Genomic DNA, 21,873 nt, shown 5'->3' with positions numbered 1-21,873 from the left:
ATAAAAACTTAGTAATCATTGTAGTAAGCATATGATTAACTAGGCCTCACTGTGCATGAGCACTCACCCATGTGGTTGCCACTTCTGGAGCTGAAGCCACAGATGCAGAAAAGGGGTTTTGGGAGGACAATAGGATCAGAGAATTTATATTTGTTTTTCTTATTGCGTCCCTGGGGATGGAAGGTGTCAGCATGCTTGGAGATCATGAACCGGCAGCAGGTGGAGTAGACACAGCGAGTGCACTTCATGTAAGATCTGCAGCAACCACAACAACATTTGAGAAGTTTGGAAAATAAAAATTTTTATCAATTGCAATTTCTGTCATTCATCATTTTATAACATAACAAAGCTTCCTTTTCTATGCTAACCATTACCTTAATTGATATGCATTAAATGATTTTATACTTTTGTACTTTCTACCAAACACCTATTTCTTGGAATTTTTATATCTGGCCAGTATCCTAGAAAACGAGTAAACAGACAGAGGACAGGTAAAAGTATACAACTTAAATAATGCAGGAGCACTCTCTGAAGCCTGCAGGAGGGCTACCAAAGCAGTGCCAGAAGAATCTAGGATGCATATCAACAGTATTTATGTATAAAACAAAAAAAAAACAAGAATAAATTCTATGTTATAGGCACAGAATACATACTTGAAATGACTGGAAATGGAGAATCTGCCTTGACACTCTATGCAATTGTAATCCCTGAGGTCAGGAACATTAAACTTTAAATCCTGCCACGCAAGGGTAGTGGACAAGGCCATTGGGACAACAAGGGAGTTCGCAGCGTTCACAGGAGAAGACTGCTTCCTGATCCAGGGTCGGAACATGATGCGGCTCTTCTGTCCAGCAGGGATCTTGTAGCGCTGCAGCCCTGGAGTAACCAGTGAACACACACATAAACCAGTGCTTTAAGTCAAACTCAAGTCTGCTTAAAAACTTTGGTTAATTATCACTTCATTCACACAAGTGCTAAAACAATCAAATAATGTTAATAACAATATGCATTATTTTAGTAGCAAAAGTTCATCTGAGAGTAAATAAGCTAAAAAATACAGCAAACACTTCATTAATCTAAATAAACATGCTGCAGCTACAGTAAGCCTCCGCACTTGGCGAATTAATTAGTCTGAGAAACTACCACCAAATGCGAATTTCGCCAAACTCAAGTTCTTTATACCATATAAATTGCCTAAACAATGCCTCAATCAGTCTTTGGTCATTGCCAAAATCCCTCTTTTCACCCCTAAAATACCATCTTTTGAGCTGAAATAAAATCTTTTGCCTTTACATATTAGAACACATCTACAAAACAGACCAATAAACAAGCATTTGTGATGCTTTCCTCATCAATACTCCCGTTTTTCCACCCATTTCCCTCGACCACTTTTGTCCTTGCCGCCACCACCAATGTCCTTACCCCCACTGGTACCACCTGTTGCGCTGGTAGAGAACATGTTGGCGGTAAATCGCCAGAATTTGTTCCCACACTAGCAGAACAGAGGGTAGCACAAACAAAATGGCTGAGGGGGACCCTCAAACTGTGTTCTGATAGGTTTAGAGAGAGGTCTGACATTACAGGGGAGCTGTGTGGTTCACTGTGCAGCTGCCAAGTTTGAATTAAAATCACCAAGCGTGCACTCAGTGGTCCGTGACAACCCTACTGCCAAAAGTGAATTTCGCCAAGTTGAGATTCGTCAAGTGCAGGGCTTACTGTAATCTATAAACAAACCCTTTATTACACAGGACAGGAGGTTACAAAGCTCACCTGGGAATCCAGCACGGCTGATGTGGTCCTTCTTCCTGTGTTCATCCCTTAGATATGTACTGTAGAAAATCAGTTGACAGTATTTGCAAGCAGTATGCTGATGCATGTGTCTCTGCATGAGGGAAAGTGGAAGTATGATTTTAGGATCCTCTTTTTCAGATCAAGTTAAAAATGATACTACAATCATTAACAGACATGTTTCAAACTCTCATCAGAGGTTCACTTACACAACTGTAACATTGCATGATGTTAATGTCAGCAATATTTTCTGAAAAAGTGTGTGTGTGTGTGTGTGTGTGTGTGTGTGTGTGTGTGTGTGTGTGTGTGTGTGTATACCTTACCTGCAAATGCTGATATATGCGATTGGAAAAGGAGCTGCTTGTGTTAGGACTAATAGACTTGACACAGAGGCAAAAGTGGCATTGGACATAAGCTGTGTTCTTGTGCTCCTGCAAGACAAAAATAAGGTTATGAATAACTAATAGAGTACTTTATGACTGCCATTGCTCCACTCAGAATTTCTACCCCACTCTCAGTATAACCTTAGTCTGGCTATATTTGTTTTGAAATTACATGCAGCATGAAAGAGAATGAAAGCATGAATGGTGGGCAAATGTAAAAGTGTGAATAGGACGCAGCCTTAAAGATCTGTGTGGAAGGTTTCCCTCGCACTCAAGTCTGACCAACTGATGAGATGAGAACACAAGGAAACAAGAGAAGCTGCAAGAAGCCATCAAGCCTACATATATGTGGCAGTCCCTCTACAAAACATGCATATTCATTTCTACATGTCATCATCATCCATAAATGTGGTTAATCTTTTTAAAGCTCTCTAATGCATAAACTGGAATGATGGTTTGGGTGAATAATAATAATACACTCCTACACACAGTACATTCCTTTAAATTTTCACTCATCCCAGTGCCTGACACCCAAATTCTCTCCCCTGAGAACAAGAACACCTTCCATCTCCCAAGACTGCCACATGCTCACAATACAAGTGTGTCCCTCCCTCCACCACCACTCACCGTGTTGAAATGGTCAATGAGGCTGTAGAGGATGGAGGTGACAAAGTTGCACACTTCACAACGGTATGGTAACTCACTCTCAAAGTGTTTCTTAGCCATGTGGTTCACCAAGTTGTACTCATTGATGAAACCCTCAGAGCAGATGCGGCACCACAATAATCGAGCATCCAGGTGCATGTGTTTCTATGAAAGAAAGACAACAGACACATGAAAAGAATGCATATATTTTTTTGTCATGTTTCCAGTGGTGCTCTACTCTTGTTCATTTCTTTTTTTTTTTTTTTTTTTTTCTTTTTGTTTGGGACAAGGAGAATATTGAATATACCCTACAAATGCCATATACCAAGCAGTAAAACTAAGGAACCACATCCATAATAAATAAATGGGATACATAAATAGTACTGGAAAATGCAAACTTTTAGAAAAAATTGAGTAGCTGATCACTGGTTCATCACTTGCTTTCATTTCCTTAACATTTGTTTGAGGATTTCACTTCATAAATTTCTAGGGTATGTCATTACTGACAGAAACACCAGCCAATGAAATGTAGACATGAGAAAGGTGAGAGGAATATCATAACTTACAACTCTTTGGTGAAAAATCCTCTTTTCTTCTGAGGTGAAGTGCTCGGCACAGTAGTCACAGCATACTTTGTTGTCTCCATAAGTTCCTGAGCGGCTCAGGTGGAGCTTGAGGTGAGTATAGAAATCAATGTTGTTCCCACACACCATCTGGGCAGGAGGAAGAGCAGGGCTTTAACACCTTAAATATTAGGAATAAACACATGCCAATTTTGTCACCAAGCAGCAGGGGACACACTGCTTTGTGAATCACAATCACATCAGTATCACTGTTTATTAGGTATATCATACAAGACTTGGGGTAAGATCTCATGATCCTGGCAACAAAGAACTTGATAAATTGCTCATAAAAATGTTTATCAGGCTAACCTACACAAATATGGAACCAATTTTTCAGAATACTGTTGACCCTCGCTAACTCGGACTAATAAGGGGAAAGGTTGGTCCAAGAAATGGGCATGTCTGACTTATATGAATCAGAAACTTCAAGAAGAGAAGACAACTAGAAATAAATGTATGTAACCCATGTTATCTCCCCTCCCAGAGACATGTTATCTCCCCCTCTGAGACCCTCTCCTCACCCCATACCTCAATGCCAGGTTTTGTCATTCTCTCTCAATATCATAAGATTGCTATGATCTTTTAAATTTTTTTTTTTTCTCACTACCTTTATCATCACAACTATACAACATTTAACTCTGACAATAACACCATTACAAAAGAATATTTTGAGACAAAGTTATGAAGCTCAACAAGACAGAAATACTTACTTAACAGAATCATTATCTCATTTCAACACACTAATAACAACTCAGAGGGTGTCTAGTTCAGTCCTAAAAAAAAAATCCAACAGATTGCTGTACCAACGCTGCTGATGGTTCTTTACAAACCCTCACATATGAATGAATAATATTTTCTAGAGAAGCAGGGATGTGATGCATTATCCTCCTATCATGCTCATGAAGTCAGCACTGCATAAACAATCATATGTGAAAATTTCATGTCAATTAGATGAATACAAAACAGCAAAACAAGGACAAAATTGTGAAAATCTTTAGGAGCAAATATCTCGAAAAATGTTGTTCATATTTCAAAAATTTTCACAAATTTGGTACTTACTAAGACAAATAGGAGAAAATGTTGGTATGACAAACACTAATGTCCAACTTATATGAATTGCCCCCCCCCTCTACCATTGCGCACACACACACACACACAATAAAAATAAATATATAAAATAAATAAATAAATAAATAAATAAATAAATAAATAAACAAAATAAATAAATAAATAAATAAATAAAAATCAGACTTGGTGCAGGATCTATTTATCTAATTTTAGGGGATTTAAAATTTGGGGATTACATTTGTCTCTCCGAAACCTTCAGACTCTAAATGACCATATGGTATAGTTTAGTTTTTGATAATTAAATACCTTTCCCACCAGAAAGCCATTTCTAAATGTCTCATGCAGTTGCGTCATAGCCTGACTCACACCCTACACAGTACGTGGCAAGGCGTCAGAAATAACATCCTTACAGACATAAATTGACGAGGATTAGAATCAGAAACTTCAAGAAGAAAAGACAACAACAAACAAACAAATGTATCATTGGGAGACAGCTGGACCTTAAATCCTAGCCTCCCCCTTGCCTCCCCTCCCCTCCATCAAGTGAAGCATGTTATCTCCCCCTCCAAGACGGTCTCTGCCTCATCCCATGCCTCACTGCCACCTTTCTACTTTCTAAACTATCTCTCTATATCATAACACTGCTATTATCTTTTCAAACACTGTTTTTTTCTCATTACCTTCATCATCACAACTATACATCACACAACTCACACAATAACACTATTACAAAAGATTATGTTGAGACAGAGGTATAAAGCTGGACCAGACAAGTAATAAATACTTCACTGTATCATTATCTCATTTCAACGCACTAATAACGACTCAGAGTGCCGAGTTCAGTCATAAAACAGCAGATTGCCGTTACACAGCTGGTGGCGCCTTCCCAACCATCACTGAGGAGTGAATAATATTATCTAGAAAAGCAGGGTTATCATCTTATCATGCTCCAGGAAGTCACTATTGTTTACATAATCATGTGTGAAAGTTTCATGTGAATCAGAGGAATATAAATAGCAAAACAAGGACAAAATTATAAAAATTCTTTAGGAGTGAAAATCTCGAAAATTGTTTTTTTACACTTCAAAAATTTTCACAAAATCTTTATAAACTCTGATTGACTTTTGTTTGCTATGATTTAAACTACAACTAAAATGGAACTTTTAGTTGTAGTTTTTATAATGTCAATAGAAAAGGAAATACAGGAAAGTGGAGAGAGAGAGAGAGAGAGAGAGAGAGAGAGAGAGAGAGAGAGAGAGAGAGAGAGAGAGAGAGAGAGAGAGAGAGAGAGAGAGAGAGAGAGAGAGAGAGAGAGAGAGAGAGAGAGAGAGAGAGAGAGAGAGAGAGAGAGAGAGAGAGAGAGAGAGAGAGATATTAAAAAAATTTGGACGGGTAGTTCAACTTAGACTTTATTCCCTGGGTCAGAGTCTGACTTCTCGTGAAATCCGAGTTATTGGGGTCCGAGTTATCAAGGTTCAACAGTATAAACTCTGACTTTTGTTTGGTACCATTTTAAACTACAATGCAATTTTTTGTTAGAATTTGATTTTTTATAATGTCAATAATAATAAAAAAAGAAGTAAATAAAAACAAATAAATAAATAAATAAATAAAAAGGGGCAGGCAGTTCAACTAGGACTTTAGTCCCTGAGTCGGTCAGATTCCGACTTATCACGAAACCCGACTCATCGAGTCCAACAGTAATAATAAAAACAAGAGAAATGAAGGCTACTACTTTAGATACTACTAGTTTTAAACTTTATTTTGTTATAGCTTAATTCTACCTCCATGCTCCCAAGCTAACAAAGCCTTACCGAGCAAATGTGGCAGACAAATTTAGCAGTGTTGATTTCACGGCCCAGCATTGGATCACCTTGAATCTGGCCATAGTAGAAAGGCTCCAGCTCCGTGGTGTCTGCCTTGGAGGCGGGGGGAGAGACAGCTGCATTGTTGCTCGGCTGTGATGGCGGTGGTTCTCTGTGCCATCAAAAACAAGTCATGAAAATATGGTAAGCATTATCTTTCACTTTTATGCCTCCTGATTTATATATGTCCATAATTATTATCTTTCACTTTTGTCTCCTGATTTATGTATGTCCTAACAGACATGCATTTAAACATGATAAAACACTGACTTATAGAATAAAATAAACTCTTTAAACAAAAGAAACTACAGTGGTACCTTGAGATACGAGTTTAATTCGTTCGATGTACCTCAAAACAAATTTTTCCCATTGAAATGCATTGAGATACCATTAATCCATTCCAGCCTCCCCAAAAAGAGCACCCCTATCTTTTTTTTTTTTTTTATGTTTTCAGGAAAGAAAAAGGTAGTGGAGACTCAATACTTGAACTTAATTAATTCCAAATGGCTGTTTGAATATTAAAAAGTTTGACTAATGATACCTATAAATAAGGTAATTTGTTCTAATCTTAGCAAAACCTCAAGTTCATAAAAATTATAAGGTGTTTTTTTATTTTTTTATTTTTTTTATTTCTACATACCATAAATGAAGGCTGGTGATGGATAACTTAGAAGAGTTGGGGAGAAGGGTGGGGAGGAGGAGGGAGGTCATCGGAGGACGAGTCACCATCCATCAAAAGATCTTTGTAACTTTTCTACTGGTGTTATTCCTATGAATCCACTAGTGGAGGGCTGTGGCTCACTAACACTTGTACTCTCACCAGATTCCTTATTTTCACCACTAATAAGCTTCTTTGGTACCATCATAAGTTTCTAAATGAAAAACTACCAACAGAACGCAGAAGAATGTTGTTTATCTCAAGACTGCGGCAGGACTAGAGATGCACACCAGCATCCGGTATACCAGTGATACGGTATTGGAACGGGATAGTGACGGTTGCGAGAAGGGAGAGGAGAGGGCTTTGTATATGACCAAATGTGCAGCCATTTGATTACCAGATATTTTCACCACTAATAAGCCTTTGGTGTTAATGTAAGTTTATAAATGAAAAACTATAGACAGAATGCACAAGAATGTTATTCTGACAACCCTGGCAGCACAACTGGTGGAGGGAGGAGAGGAAGAGGCCAGGAAGCCATGTGTGTGGGCATTTGACTATCAGGTATGTTTTTGAGTATCAAATAGAACTTTTGCATTTGAGTATTGAAAAGTTTGACTATTTAGACACTCAGGTATTGAGTCTCCACTGTATTTATAAATAATAATTATTGCACAAACATAATAAAACATAACAAAAGATAATATAAAAAGATAAACTACTCTTATAAAGTATATTCATCTTGGAGGGTGCATTCCACAGGATGTTCTTGCATTCCCAACCCTCACTTGGGACTGTTGATCAGCGAGAATGTACAAATATAGCCACCAATAGAAGACTGGGTAATCTAATAATCACAGAAGAGCTCATTGAAACATTATTCATTGAATAAATGAAGTTTTAAGTAGGAGAGAGAGAGAGAGAGAGAGAGAGAGAGAGAGAGAGAGAGAGAGAGAGAGAGAGAGAGAGAGAGAGAGAGAGAGAGAGAGAGAGAGAGAGAGAGAGAGAGAGAGAGAGAGAGAGAGAGAGAGAGAGAGAGAGAGATATTAGAGGCTGCACCAATAGCTGGTGTAGAGGTTTGTTAACATTTCCCCCCTTCGTGATAAGCGTCAGTGGAGGAGGTAGGCGGAGATAAGAGATATTTGTTTTGCCTTTTTCAGTTATGCACACATGCATACTTTATCAATGTATGAAAATATATGAAATAACAGCAAAAAGCTTATTTAGTGTTCTTACCTTGGAGAAACATGATTTCAGCTAATGGTGGCAAATGGTAGAGGAGGAAGGAGGGAGGGAGGAAAGGATGCAGGCACCATTCACACGTAAGTATTAAACATAAATTGAAACTGCACTTTCTTTACACATTAAAAAAAAAAAAAAAAAAAAAAAAAAAGTCAGTAAAGTGTGAAAATGATGAAAGAACAATCACAGTGCATGAGATCCACAGGTAACACATAGTCACTAGCTCAGCTGAGGCTGGACCGATGTGCCGAGCCGCAGACTATAGCGGCAACATCCCCAAGCATGGCTCATATCTCAAAATTTTGCTCATATCTCAAAATAAAGAAATTACCAAATTGTAGCTCGTATCTCAAAAAACTGGTATCTCGGGCAGTTTGTACCTCAAGGTACCACTGTATTATACTGAATTTAGCTGAAAAAAGTTAATAATTTGGAATTGCTGCTTTTCTTAAGTGAATCAAATCATTTTACTGATCTTAACCCTTAGTGATTTGATATATCATAAACACATAAGCACAAATATGTGGCCACCAAAAGTAGATCATCAAAATAGGAGGCTAAGATAAAACATAAAGGCATGACAGACAATCATAAAAAAGCCAGTTTTAATACACACACACACACACACACACACACACACACACACACACACACACACCCTTGCCCCTCTAACTGCTTACTCTGTATAAGGGCCTTATCCGTCCCTGTATGGAGTACTCTTCGCATGTTTGGGGGGGTTCCAGTCACACAGCTTTGCTTGATAGAGTGGAATCGAAAGCTCTTCATCTCATCAACTCCCCTCCTCTCACTAACTGTCTTCAGCCTCTTTCTCACCGCCGAAATGTTGCATTACTTTCTATCTTTTATTGCTATTTTCATGGTAACTGTTCTATTGATCTTGCTAACTGCATGCCTCCTCTTCTCCTGCAGCCTCGCTGCACAAGGCTTTCTTCTTCCTCTCATCCCAATTCTGTCCAACTCTCTAATGCAAGAGTTAACCAGTACTCTCAATCATTCATCCCTTTCACTGGTAAACTCTGGAACTCCCTCCCTGCGTCTGTATTTCCGATTCCTACAACTTGTCTTTTTTTAAGAGGGAGGTATCGAGGCATTTGCTCCCCTAATTCTGGCTGATGGTTTTGGCACTTTCTACACTTTTTAGAGAGCCAGCACTCAAGTGGGCCTTTTTTAACTTTCTTTTTTTTTTGCCCTTGGCTGGCCCTCTTCCCTATGGAAAAAAAAAAAAAAAAAAAAAAAAAAAAAAAACACACACAGCAGCAGCAGCAGCATGGGGCGGGAAAGATTTTTGAAGCTAATGATGGAAAACATGATGAAACAGATAGTTAATGAAAAACACTAGATACAGAGGAGATGACAAGCCAGCAAGATTGGACCTAGTTTTGACACCAAATGCCTGCTAGGGAAAGTGGTCATGTGGTCATGGAAATGGAGGTAGAGGTTAACAGCAGCAAATTAAATGAATCATATAAAGAAGAAAGGTTAAATTACAGGAAGGCGGACCTACAGAAACTTAAGGAGTACTTTGAAAACTTAAACTGGGAGGATTTGCTAAGAGCAGAGGGAGTACAAGCGAAATATAATATTTTCATGGAAGTGTACAAAATAGGTGTTACAAGATTTGTCCCAAAATATAACCCAAGAGAGGAAGGAAAAAAGGACTGGTTCAATGTAAGGTGTGCCACAGCAAAGAAAAAGAGGGACAAAGCATGGAAAAAATGGAAGAAAAACAGAAATCCAAGAAACTAGTAAAATTTCAAATTAGCAAGGAATCACTACATGAAAGTGAGGAAGGAAGAAGAGAGAGAATACAAAAAGGACATCATGCAAGGAGCAGGCAAAACTGTTATATAAATTCATAAATGGAAAAATTAAACTGAAGGAGGCTATTGAAAGACTGAGAGGAGAAAAAAACTTAAAAAAGCACAGCGGAATTATTAAACAACAGATTTCAACGAGTTTTTACTCGAGTCCAAATTTGAGAAGCTAGATAATCGTGAGGAAGGTGTTCACCCGGGCGAGATCAAAGTAGAAAAGTCGGAAACATATAAATTGATGGAGGAACTAGAGGAGGGAAAGGCGATGGCAGCAGATGAAATTTTAGGTAACATACTGAGAGCATGCAAGGAAGAACTAGTTGGCCCTATAAACATCATAAAATGCTCAATAGAAGGTAGCACTTTACTGGCAGAGTGGAAAAGGGCCGAAGTGGTCCCCATATATAAGAGTGGTGGGAAAGAGGAACCCTTAAACTATAGACCAGTGTCACTAACTAGTGTGGTGTGCAAGATGTGTTGCAGAGTGATAAAGAAATAATGGATTGAGTTGTTAGTAGATAACAAGTTAATCTCGGACAGACAATTTGGTTTTAGAAAGGGCCACTCATGTAACAAACTTATTGAGTTTTTACTCTAGAGCAATAGACATAATTCAGGAGACAGACAAATGGGTCAACTGTATATACCTGGGTTTAAAAAAGGCTTTCAACAAGGTACTGCATTCGAGACTGATATGGAAGTTAAAGCATAAAGGAGGATTGAAGGGGAAGGCTTTAGAGTGGATGGAGAGTTACCTGAGAGGAAGGGAGATGAGAACGGTAGTAAAGGATATTAAGTTGGAGTGGAGAACAGTAAAGAGCAGAGTGCCACAAGGGTTAGTGTTGGCACCTATATTTTTTCTCGTATACATGAATGACATGCCAAAGGGAGTCAACAGTTACATGAACCTCTTTGCAGATGATGGCAAGCTGCTCAGACAAGTAAAAAACAAGGAGGACAGTGAAATATTACAGGAGAACCTATACAAGATCTGGAGGTGGAGTGGGAAGTGGGAGATGGAATTCAATGTGGATAAAAGTCATGTTATGAAATTGGGAAGGAGCAGAAGATGACTGGAAGGGATCTGCAAGATGGGAGATAGTGTAGAACTGAAGAAAGTTAACAAGGAACAGGATCTAGGAGTGACTATACAAAAAAATAATCAACAGGATAGCCATGTGGACAAAATATTTGGCAAGACATACAATTTGATAAGAAATATCAGAATGGCTTTCCACTACATGGATGAAGATATGATGAAGAAACTGATATCCACTGTGATCAGACCCAGATTGGAGTATGCAGGGGTGGTGTAGTCCCCACATAAAAAGAAACATGTTCAGAAATTGGAGAGACTGCAAAGGATGGCAACGAGGATGGTACCATAGCTAAGAGAGATAACATACGAGGAGAGACTGAGAGCTTTGGATCTACCAACACAAGAGTAAAGGAGAGAGAGAGAGGAGACCTAATACAAGTCTACAAACTAGTGATTGGAATGGATGTAGAAGATAACGAGGAGCTGTTACTAAGAGATGAAGTCACCAGTAGAAGCATAAGATGTCATAGTACAAAGCTGAGAATGGGAAGATGCTTCAAAGACAAGAAAAAAATTCAGCTTTCCACAAAGAAGTATAGCAACATGGAATAGCCTGAGTGAAGATGTTGTGTCAGCAAGGAGTGTGCATAACTTTAAAAAGTTGGAGACGGGGCCACACCAGCATAATGCCCAGGCCCTGTCAAACTACAACTATAGTCCTGCTCGTCTAAGAATGTGGATTGGGTGCGGCCCCCATGGGAAATAGCGGGAGGACAGCGCTGCCATACCTTTAATCCCTCGTTGGCTACCCCCCCTCTCTCCCTCTCTCTTACCCCTCCCTCTTCCTCCCCCTCTCTTTCTTCCTGGTCAAGGACACCCCAGCTGACCTCCCATCACCTGTATGGATGGCGGGCGTGATTGGTGTTGCTGCCGTGAAGATTTGAATGTAGTTTTTTTCTTACTTATGTCAGCTTATTTTAAAGTACTTTCCTTCACGACATAATCTAATTATAACTATGGAACTATTTACTCATCCCAAACTGCAAGGAAACCTCTTTATAAGTATATTATTTTTTTTTTAGCAACACTGTAAAATATGTATGCCACGTTTCTTGCCAGGCTTATGAACATATTATCAATAATAAGTTTACTGCTCTCTCATACCTTGTAATACTAAGGCTAAATGCGTATGTATATTTGCTGACCATATTTGCTAAAGTTTTACTAATATTAGAACTCTGCTGCATCACTGGCTATGAGACATGCTTCACCACTGTACAGCGGGAATTCACCAACAAGCCGCACCCAATCCACATTGTTGGAGGAGCAGGACTATAGGTAAACACACACACACACACACACACACACACACACACACACACACACACACACACACACACACACACACACACACACACACACAACTTACATTTGGACTCGCCGGGCTGTGAGCAATACTTTGTTGCTGTGATCCAAGGGAGTCTGTGTCTGTGAAAGGGAATTAAATACTTTAATATTGTGAAATCATCCATGAGCAAAAACTTATAATTATATATACACACACACACACACACACACACAGTTTGGAACAGTTTGAGTGAGGAAGTGGTATCAGCAAAGAGTGTACATAGTATTAAAGAAAAATTGGATAAGTGTAGATATGGAGACGGGACCACACGAGCATAAAGCCCAGGCCCTGTAAAACTACAACTAGGTAAATACACACACACACACACACACACAAATATATATATATATATATATATATATATATATATATATATATATATATATATATATATATATATATATATATATATATATATATATATATATATATATATATATATATATATATATATATATATATATATATATATATATATATATATATATATATATATATATATATATATACAGGTATCCCTTGGTTAACGATAGGGTTACGTTTCCCAAAAACAGATCGCTAACCGAAACGATCGCTAACTGAGGGATTTGAAATTATCAACTACATACATGTATTTCGCGATGCGTAAATAAACGACACTTTCTATGTTGTTAGTTGTTATTTACACCTTTAGAATTGGTAGTACTTACCTTGAGGAGTGGATGTGATATGCGTAGTGTGTTGTTTTGTGCCCCGAGGGACACAGGGCCTTGGAGGATTAAATCTCATCATGCCCACACCGACCCAAACTCGGTCAGCTGCTTCAAACCCTTCAAATTCTTGAGAGAATACGTTTTCCAGTGGGGGTGGGTCATCCAGGCTCTCCTCATCGTCACTCAAGGTTACGGTGGATGTGAAGGATAGATTGGATGTGGGTGGAGTTGTTTTGGAGGTGGATGGAGTTGTTTTGGAAGTGGGTGGAGTTTTTTTCGAGGTAGCAGGACGAACTTTGAAGTACGACGAGATGACTCCTATGGAAGTAGATGGGATTGCTTTTGAGGTGGATGGGGTAGCTTGGGAGGTGGATGGAGTTGCTTGATCGGTAGATGGGGTTGCTTGGGATGTGGATGGGGTTGCTTGGGCGGTGAGTGGTTTGAAGAAAGATGAGATGACTGTCTGTTTTGCCATCCTTTTCTTTGCCTCAAATAGTTCTTTATACACTTTCATGTCATTTTCTATAGCATTAGTCACGCCATTACTTCGGTTTGGGTTGGGGTCATTCTCCTGGAGAAGATGTATGGCCTGGTTAATATGATTAAAAATCTCCTCGAAAATCTTGACGGAGAGGGTTCTTTCAGGCTCCTTGTCCTCCTCCATTTCCTCCAAAGTATTTTGTTTCTCCAACTCCATGAGGTCGTCGTTGGAGAGGCTCAGAATGACTGTCCAGCAGTTCTTGTACGTCATTCTCGTCCACCTCATTGAAGCCTGCCTTATGGGAGATATGAACGATGTCTTTCCTTACTGCTGTAACATCGACAGGGACTTCCTGTTTACGTTCCACGCACTCAGGCCACAAATTACGCCAACATCCATTCATTGCCGACTTGGACACCTCCTTCCATGACTCGTCGATGTTGTCGATCCCCTTTTTAATGTTATAATCCTTCCAAAATTGTTTCATGGTCGGCTTGTCAGGGGTGTCAATGCAGGCCAACAGCTGTTTCATGGTGCGCCGCTGGTAATAGGCCTTGAAAGTAGCGATGACTCCTTGGTCCATCGGCTGGATGAGGGCAGTTGTGTTTGGGGCATAAACATGACCTCAATATTATCTGCCCAGTCATTCATGCTCTCTGGGTGGCTGGGGCGTTGTCACACAGCAAGAGAAATCTGTTAGCAATGTTGTTTTGGGCAGCATATTCTTTTAGGAATTTGGAGAGGTATCCTGTCACGTAACTTTGCATGATAACAGTCGTCATCCACCCTTTTGTTTGCCTTCCATACTACGGGCAAATATTCCTTAATATAGCCAGACAGAGCTCTTGGGTTTTGGGAATGGTAAATAAGGCATGGTTTAAGCTTAAGATCACCAGCGGCATTCCCCCCCACCAATAATGTTAACCTGTCTTTAGATGCCTTGAATCCTGGTGCCGACTTCTCCTCCTTTGCTATAAACGTTCTCGATGACATCTTCTTCCAATACAGGCCTGTCTCGTCAAAGTTTAGAACCTGCTTGGCTGAATAACCTCCTTCCTCGATGCGCTCTTTAAGCAAAGGCTTGAAGGCGTTTGCAGCGGTTGATCCGAACTCGCTGCCTCCCCACTAACCTTGAGGTTGTGTAGACTCCCACGATGTTTGAAACGTTCAAACCACCCCTTACTGGCCTTGAAGGACACTGTCTCGCCTATGTTGAATTCTGGTTTCAGGTCCTCCCACAGGCTCAGTGCCTTAGTAGTAACGAGTTGGGTAGAAAGAGGCATGCGGCGGTGTGTGTGGTCTTCAATCCATAGCCTCAGCAAACGTTCCAATTTTTCCATAATCGGTTCCCTGTTACGAGTTGTTGTGTGTTTGTGCAGGTTTGTGACTTGGTTGGCCTGCTGCTTCACTTGTACTTTTTCTGGAGAACTGTTGATACAGTTGATTGAGATAAACCAAGGGCACGAGCAATAGAGTTTACCCCTTCACCACCCTCATGACGAGTCACAATGTTCAACTTAATATCAAGGCCAATGCTCTTTCTCGATTTTTAGCCTTATCTCCCGGTGGAGAACAATCGTTGGGTCGCTTGGAAGCCATCACTAAGTTCACTTGATCACAAATAAGCACAAAAAGAAGTTTAGAGCGAGCGTGATAGAGTTGTTGTTGCACAATCAAAACAGCGGGAAAGACTGTGGTGTGTTTACTGCACGGGCCGCGGGTGGATGGAGGCGCTGCGATCGCGATTGCGATCGCGATTGCGATTGGTCAATCCGATCGTTAACCGAATTTTGGCGATCGTTAACCAAAAAATAGGGATTAATTTGGAGGGATCGTATGAGCGAAATATCGTTAAGTAGTCGATCGTTAACCGAGGGACACCTGTATATATATATATATATATATATATATATATATATATATATATATATATATATATATATATATATATGTTTGTATAGCCAGGGAGGATATTTTCTTGTAGGCAGACGAGGTTGAAAGCTATAGAGCATTCTCCTTTGTTTAACTTTTTGTGTACGGTTTCTATGTGCCGTACTGTGTTTCCGTCTTTTTCTCTTAGTTGGTGAAGCAGTTGGCTACATTGGGATGACATGAACCACACTTTCAAGACGTCTGACATGTCACCTTAGCAGTGGAGCAATCAAGCAACACTACAGTGGAAGAAATCACAACCAAATCACTCGCCAGAACCTTGTGGAAAACACCGTCATCCTAGACAGAGAAAACGACCCCCGAAGACTATTTTTCCTCGAAGCCATCTATATCAACATAATGCAGCCATCCATCAACATTCAAACAGAGAACCTACAAATCCTCCCCACTCTGAAACGACGAGCAGCCAACCAGCGCGTAGACCAGACACACAGAGCCACCTAACTTATCCAGCCAATGACAGCGCAGCGCTCGCATCACCTACCTACTCTGACCCAACGGAAACATATAAGACGCGCACATGCCTCACACAACCACAGCCTGAAGATGGAGAGAGATATCTCCGAAACGTCGCTGACCTTTAGCCAACTGCTTCACCAACTAAGAGAAAAGACAGAAACACAGTACGGCACATAGAAACCGTACACAAAAAGTTAAACAAAGGAGAATGCTCTATAGCTTTCAACCTCGTCTGCCTACAAGAGAATATATATATATATATATATATATATATATATATATATATATATATATATATATATATATATATATATATATATATATATATATATATATATATATATATATATATATATATATATATATATATATATATATATATATATATATATATATATATATATATATATATATATATATATATATATATATATATATATATATATATATATATATATATATATATATATATATATATATATATATATATATATATATATATATATATATATATATATATATATATATATATATATATATATATATATATATATATATATATATATATATATATATATATATATATATAATGTAAGTAGTGAGTGAAGGCATCACACATGAGACCTTGAGGCACTCTGGGCATATGGAAAGAGTGAAAAAATGAGAAAAAAGAATATAGTATATCTTCCTCATTCTCCTATTATTTTCTGTATTTCATTAACTTTTCTTCTTTCTGTCCAACCTCTTATTTTCTCTCCCTCTTGTCTAACATGATCTGGATTCAGATTAAGGCAAAAAGGATGATCAGCAGTGAGATGGGAAGGCAGACTTCTGGAGCATGTGAGAGGAAGAAGAATGAGGAAGAGGAGAAAAGTAGATTGAGCTTTTCTATGAACAGACATTAGATATGGACAGACAAAATAAAAAGGAAGACTTCAGAGCACTGTAGTTTGAGGATAAAGTAGTACTAAATAATAACTAAAAAGTATATGTGAGGTACAATGGTACAATGTTGAACAGCTCAATAAAGAAATGGAATAGCATTTTTACTAAAACACAATATTTAGAGTTGACATGCTGTCAAGTTGGATCATCTCTGTATAAGATTAGAAAGCACTACCTGAAAGCTGTTACAATGAAAATGAGATAAGAGAGATTAATGTTAAATGACAGCATTCTTACGTAGATCTTTGGGAGGAATCAACTGAAGGTTCAAACAAATTCACAATTAAGATGAATCAAGATGTGAACAAAGTAGCATCAAGTCACCAACCATGATCCCTAAGTTATGATGAAAGCAATCCTTCTTTGGAGGGAGACAAGAGATCAAGACACATTGTCCCACCAGTGACATGCTATAAGACCTGGTATGGTGACCTCAGCCTGGCTTCAACTGCTAAACTAACACATCAACACTTACCACGGCACTCTGGTCAAGGGTGACTTGGGGATTGATGGGGCCACTGTTGTTTAAGGTGTTCATGATAATGGAAGGCTGCAGAGAAGTCGGGCCCTTAGGAACATGCTGACTCTTATACCTCCAGTTATGATGTGGTGACTGTGCAACAAAGTCCAGCAGATGCAGCACTCCGGGGTCTGGCAGGAATGGAGGATTAGCAGGTTAGCTTACAATCTGAATAATAGTTGCTTGTTGGAAGCCTTCTGTCATTCACTCACAGAGAAATACCAACAGTACTTCATCTCCATTCCACAATACCTCCTTCTGTATCCTACTCTCATGTTTCAGCCCTCACAATGTAGTAAATATCTCAACTGCTATGGAAATCACTGATATAATTAAAATAATCCTGAACCACAATTCTGAAATAACACATTGCTCCCATTGTTTAATATCTCAAACAATAAAGAATTAATTATAAAATGTTCACAAGATAACAGTCATAGTTTCTTAACTTGGCTCTAAATACTTATTTTTTTGTGTTTGAATAACAAGTAAAACTATACAAAACCTATCCAAACTGCCTCTTCTTGGCACAGCTATTTAAACTGAAGATCAACTGCAGGCCAGGTGCAAAAGCCACATCACAAACACATCTTTCACTATACCTAACTCACAGACTAAATATAAGGATACAAAGTTAAAGGGAAAGGCATGCTACTGCCCACTGCAACTAACTCTCAGCCTCTCTTGCAGTGAGGTAGATGATGTGATCCAACATGTTGCTGTACGCCTGAGCTGCACAGTGGCCATAGCGCTCCCGCCAGCACAGTTCATCCAGCACAAGCTGCACCTGCTGCAGGTTGAGCTGTGACAAGGCACTCTGAGGAGAACACACAGCAACAATGAGTTGAGATCAATCTGATCATTAGGTACTACTGCTTTGGGTCTTCCTTGCTCAGGGAGTCTAACACAGTATAAGTTCAATAAACAGGAATTACTTATTCTTATTCAAGGTCTAGAACACCACAGCATGTACCACACACACACACACACACACACACACACACACACACATCAATAAACAATTCTTACAATTGAAAATTAATGATCTGGAATTGCAATCCACTTCACTTTGAAAGGCAATGCATCTACTGAAATATAAACTACAATACAAATACACACATACAGGTAGATAAGTATACAAATAAATATACACTCATAAATATGAGGAAGTGAATTAAAGGACACACAAAATACAAATAATACATACAAGAGATTTGAATGGAACTAACCTGGAACATTTTTGGGACATGCTTGCGTAGGTAACTCATGATGCGGGCGTTGTACTGCAGGCTGTCCTCATTGTCATTGGTCTCACACACACTCACCTGTAAGGAGAAACAAACTGATACTGAGAGAGAGAGAGAGAGAGAGAGAGAGAGAGAGAGAGAGAGAGAGAGAGAGAGAGAGAGAGAGAGAGAGAGAGAGAGAGAGAGAGAGAGAGAGAGAGAGAGAGAGAGAGAGAGAGAGAGAGAGAATCTTATAATGACAAGGTAACTCTTGATAGTGGTGGTGGTGGTGGTGCTCACCCTGGTAAAAAACATGTTGTAGAGACAGTTCCGGTCAACTGACTGGTCACAGAGGATGAGTGCATTGGTGTGCACCACTCGCTCCAGAGGCTTCAGGATACGCACAAACCTCTGACGGGAAGAGCTCCCAGGCTCAGGTTCAGATGCAAACAGGCGGTATGACTTCATTTTGCGATCATACAAGCCAAGGATCTCCACCTGCAGGAACAAAACAAGGATTAGACAACATGAATACATGACCCACTATGTTTCAGGCACCACACTCCTAATGGAATCCTACCATAGATATCCCCTTGAAGAGAGTTCCAAGAAGCACATATGAAATGATGTTATCATTCTGCTTTGCTGTATCTATCTCCATACCTTGACAGCTTTCTTAGTGCCATCAGCAGTGCTGGTGCCGAGACTGACAATGCCGAGCTCCACTGTGGTGCCGTCAAAGCCAAAGTCGTACACCTTGTCCTGCAGCATGACTGAACACACGCAGCGCAGGTACTGGAACATCTTGTTGATGAAGCTCTTGTCCACCTTTAATCAAACACATAACACAACAATAATACATTCTCATCTTGGAGAGAATGAACTAAACTAAAAACATTAGCTACCTTATTTCAAATCTATTTCTGCACATGAACAATAAAAAGCTTTAAGTGAGATCTTGAGAGGACTTCATAACCATCTGACCAGACCTACTGTAGTCTCACACTCACCTTGACCCAGTTCTCTACATTGGTAATGGAGGTTTGGCAGCCCCAGTGGTAAATCAATTTCAGCACTGAAGTTGGTGGCACCTTGTAATGAGAAAATTCCAACAATTTAGTCAAACCATTCTAATTTCAACACATTCTAAAATCCATACATCATCTTCAATCACAGGCATTCATACAAAACATGAAGCCATTATGAACACTCCATGCAAGGTGGATGCACTAAGTCCAACCCTTACCTTGTCTATTGGGGTAGAACCAAAGATGGAACCACTGTAAACAGAAATGTATTTCTTTCCACAACATTCACTAATCCACACATATCCCCCACTTGTTGCCAGAACCTTGGGGTCCGAAAACATTCCCAGCTGCAAAGATAAGATATGACACTCAACAAATAGCAAAAGCATTCTTTTTTTGTGTTGACAATAAAATGAGAGGAGGAAGGGAAAGCAAATGTTCCGTGAAAAGGCACATGATGAAACACCTGCTACACTGGATCTGACAACAGAACAAGGGTGTACTAAGGCAGGAAGGTTCCATCTATTACACACTATAACTAAATCAAGTTACTTTTACTCATGTCTGATATGTACATAGTTCCACCAAGTATGTGTCTAGGAAAAAGCATATGTTCATGACCTCCACATGGCTACCATTAAAAAAACAGCAATAGATAAAAATAATTATTATAAATAATAAATAAATAGGATAAAATAAAAGCTAATGGAAATAGTGTTTCACTAACTTTGAGCTTGACAGGTTGTTGTGTGGCTGCCACTTTGTGGATGGTACAGTTTTGAGCATTGCGGATCAGTCCCTCACTTAGCAGCCACTCAACAAACTCCTGCGGAGATTTGACAAGCACCAGTTTCACCTTTGTGTCTGAAAAGAAAGAGAGAAATGGATGATTCTGATGAGAATATAAACACTTGTACTGGACTGTACATATGTTTGTGTACAATGAACATCAGATCACAATTTATTTCCTTCATTAAATAATTTTTATAAATTTATATGGAATCATATATAAGAGCTCACCATAAATCACCTTAATAGATGTGGCCACCTAACAAATTGGTTTAAGTCTCAACCTAATATAGACAGTTCACTACTAATCTATCAGGAAATTTTATGAATAAACATTGATCTCAATTCCATGAGACAGCTAAGACAAGAACCTAAAGAGAATTGATAACACAATTATGAAATCCTACATCAAACTGACGCACTCGTGTTTTTCCTCAACATTATACATACCGAGTTCTTTACGTTGGTTCATGGCAACAGCAGGAGGCAGCGTGTTCCTTGGACGTGCAACAATGTTCAGCAGCGGATATTTATTGCATGTATTTGAAGCTGGGGATGAAGTGGCTGTGGTGGTGGCAGAGGTACCAGCAGCAGTTCTGGTGGTGGACACATTAGCAGTGTTGGAGACTATGTTGGTGGTACTCGTCCTTGCTGCCTCACTTGTGGAACTACTGACTGCTGTAACTCCATTTATCATATCAATATCTCCCATACTGTTGATGGATGCATTCGGCTGCTGGGGGAAAAAATGGAAAATTAAATACTGCAAATCCTAAACACTATCACCATCAGGATTTAGTTTATAAAACAACAATTGGTCAAGGAAAATATTACCATGCATCGAGTAAAACAAGATGTTATCACAAGAAAGAAAAAGAGATACTAACTCTAAACGTGGTTGCGATGCTGCTACTGGTGCTGGTGGAGGGAGCAACGGAGGCACCCGAGATCCGCACGTCTCTCAAGCTCCGAGAAGGAGCACTTGCTTGGGACATAGGTCGTATTTCACTCAGAACTTGGATGTCAGAATTATCATTGTTGTTATTTATGACTGTAGGGGAATTGCTGCTGCTGCTACTGCTGCTACTGCTGCTACTTTTCCCACTGCTGCCAATAATCCCTGCAGGAACAATCAAAACACATCACTTACAAAAAAAAAGTTCTTCTGAGGACATAACATCAGTAGAGGCATCATATATATAATAGAGAAATATACTTACACAATA

The 21,873-nt window shown here is 39.2% G+C and overlaps 1 protein-coding gene across 8 annotated transcripts in view; it reads right to left on the bottom strand.

The window, feature by feature from the left end:
• The window catches only part of LOC123500056, a 46,127-nt gene that overhangs the window by 857 nt on the left and 23,397 nt on the right, over nt 1–21,873 (bottom strand). For 7 of the 8 annotated variants that reach the window (XM_045248681.1, XM_045248682.1, XM_045248687.1 and 4 more), the window contains 18 exons: nt 21,535–21,767; nt 21,098–21,383; nt 20,586–20,722; nt 20,077–20,205; nt 19,841–19,921; nt 19,494–19,658; nt 19,131–19,328; nt 18,834–18,929; nt 18,277–18,421; nt 17,560–17,735; nt 12,576–12,634; nt 6,322–6,484; nt 3,383–3,529; nt 2,799–2,981; nt 2,112–2,219; nt 1,771–1,882; nt 654–876; nt 68–255 (listed from right to left, as the gene is read on the bottom strand). In XM_045248681.1, the coding sequence (XP_045104616.1) occupies nt 68–255; nt 654–876; nt 1,771–1,882; nt 2,112–2,219; nt 2,799–2,981; nt 3,383–3,529; nt 6,322–6,484; nt 12,576–12,634; nt 17,560–17,735; nt 18,277–18,421; nt 18,834–18,929; nt 19,131–19,328; nt 19,494–19,658; nt 19,841–19,921; nt 20,077–20,205; nt 20,586–20,722; nt 21,098–21,383; nt 21,535–21,767 (2,829 nt within the window). The remainder of the gene's footprint in view (nt 1–67; nt 256–653; nt 877–1,770; nt 1,883–2,111; nt 2,220–2,798; nt 2,982–3,382; nt 3,530–6,321; nt 6,485–12,575; nt 12,635–17,559; nt 17,736–18,276; nt 18,422–18,833; nt 18,930–19,130; nt 19,329–19,493; nt 19,659–19,840; nt 19,922–20,076; nt 20,206–20,585; nt 20,723–21,097; nt 21,384–21,534; nt 21,768–21,873) is intronic. The other variant, XM_045248683.1, reaches the window with a different exon arrangement.

Source organism: Portunus trituberculatus, chromosome 50 (genome assembly GCF_017591435.1).
Source record: "Portunus trituberculatus isolate SZX2019 chromosome 50, ASM1759143v1, whole genome shotgun sequence".
NCBI lineage: Eukaryota > Metazoa > Arthropoda > Malacostraca > Decapoda > Portunidae > Portunus > Portunus trituberculatus.
Note: the sequence above shows the minus strand (reverse complement) of the source record. Positions and strands in the feature narration are given on the sequence as shown.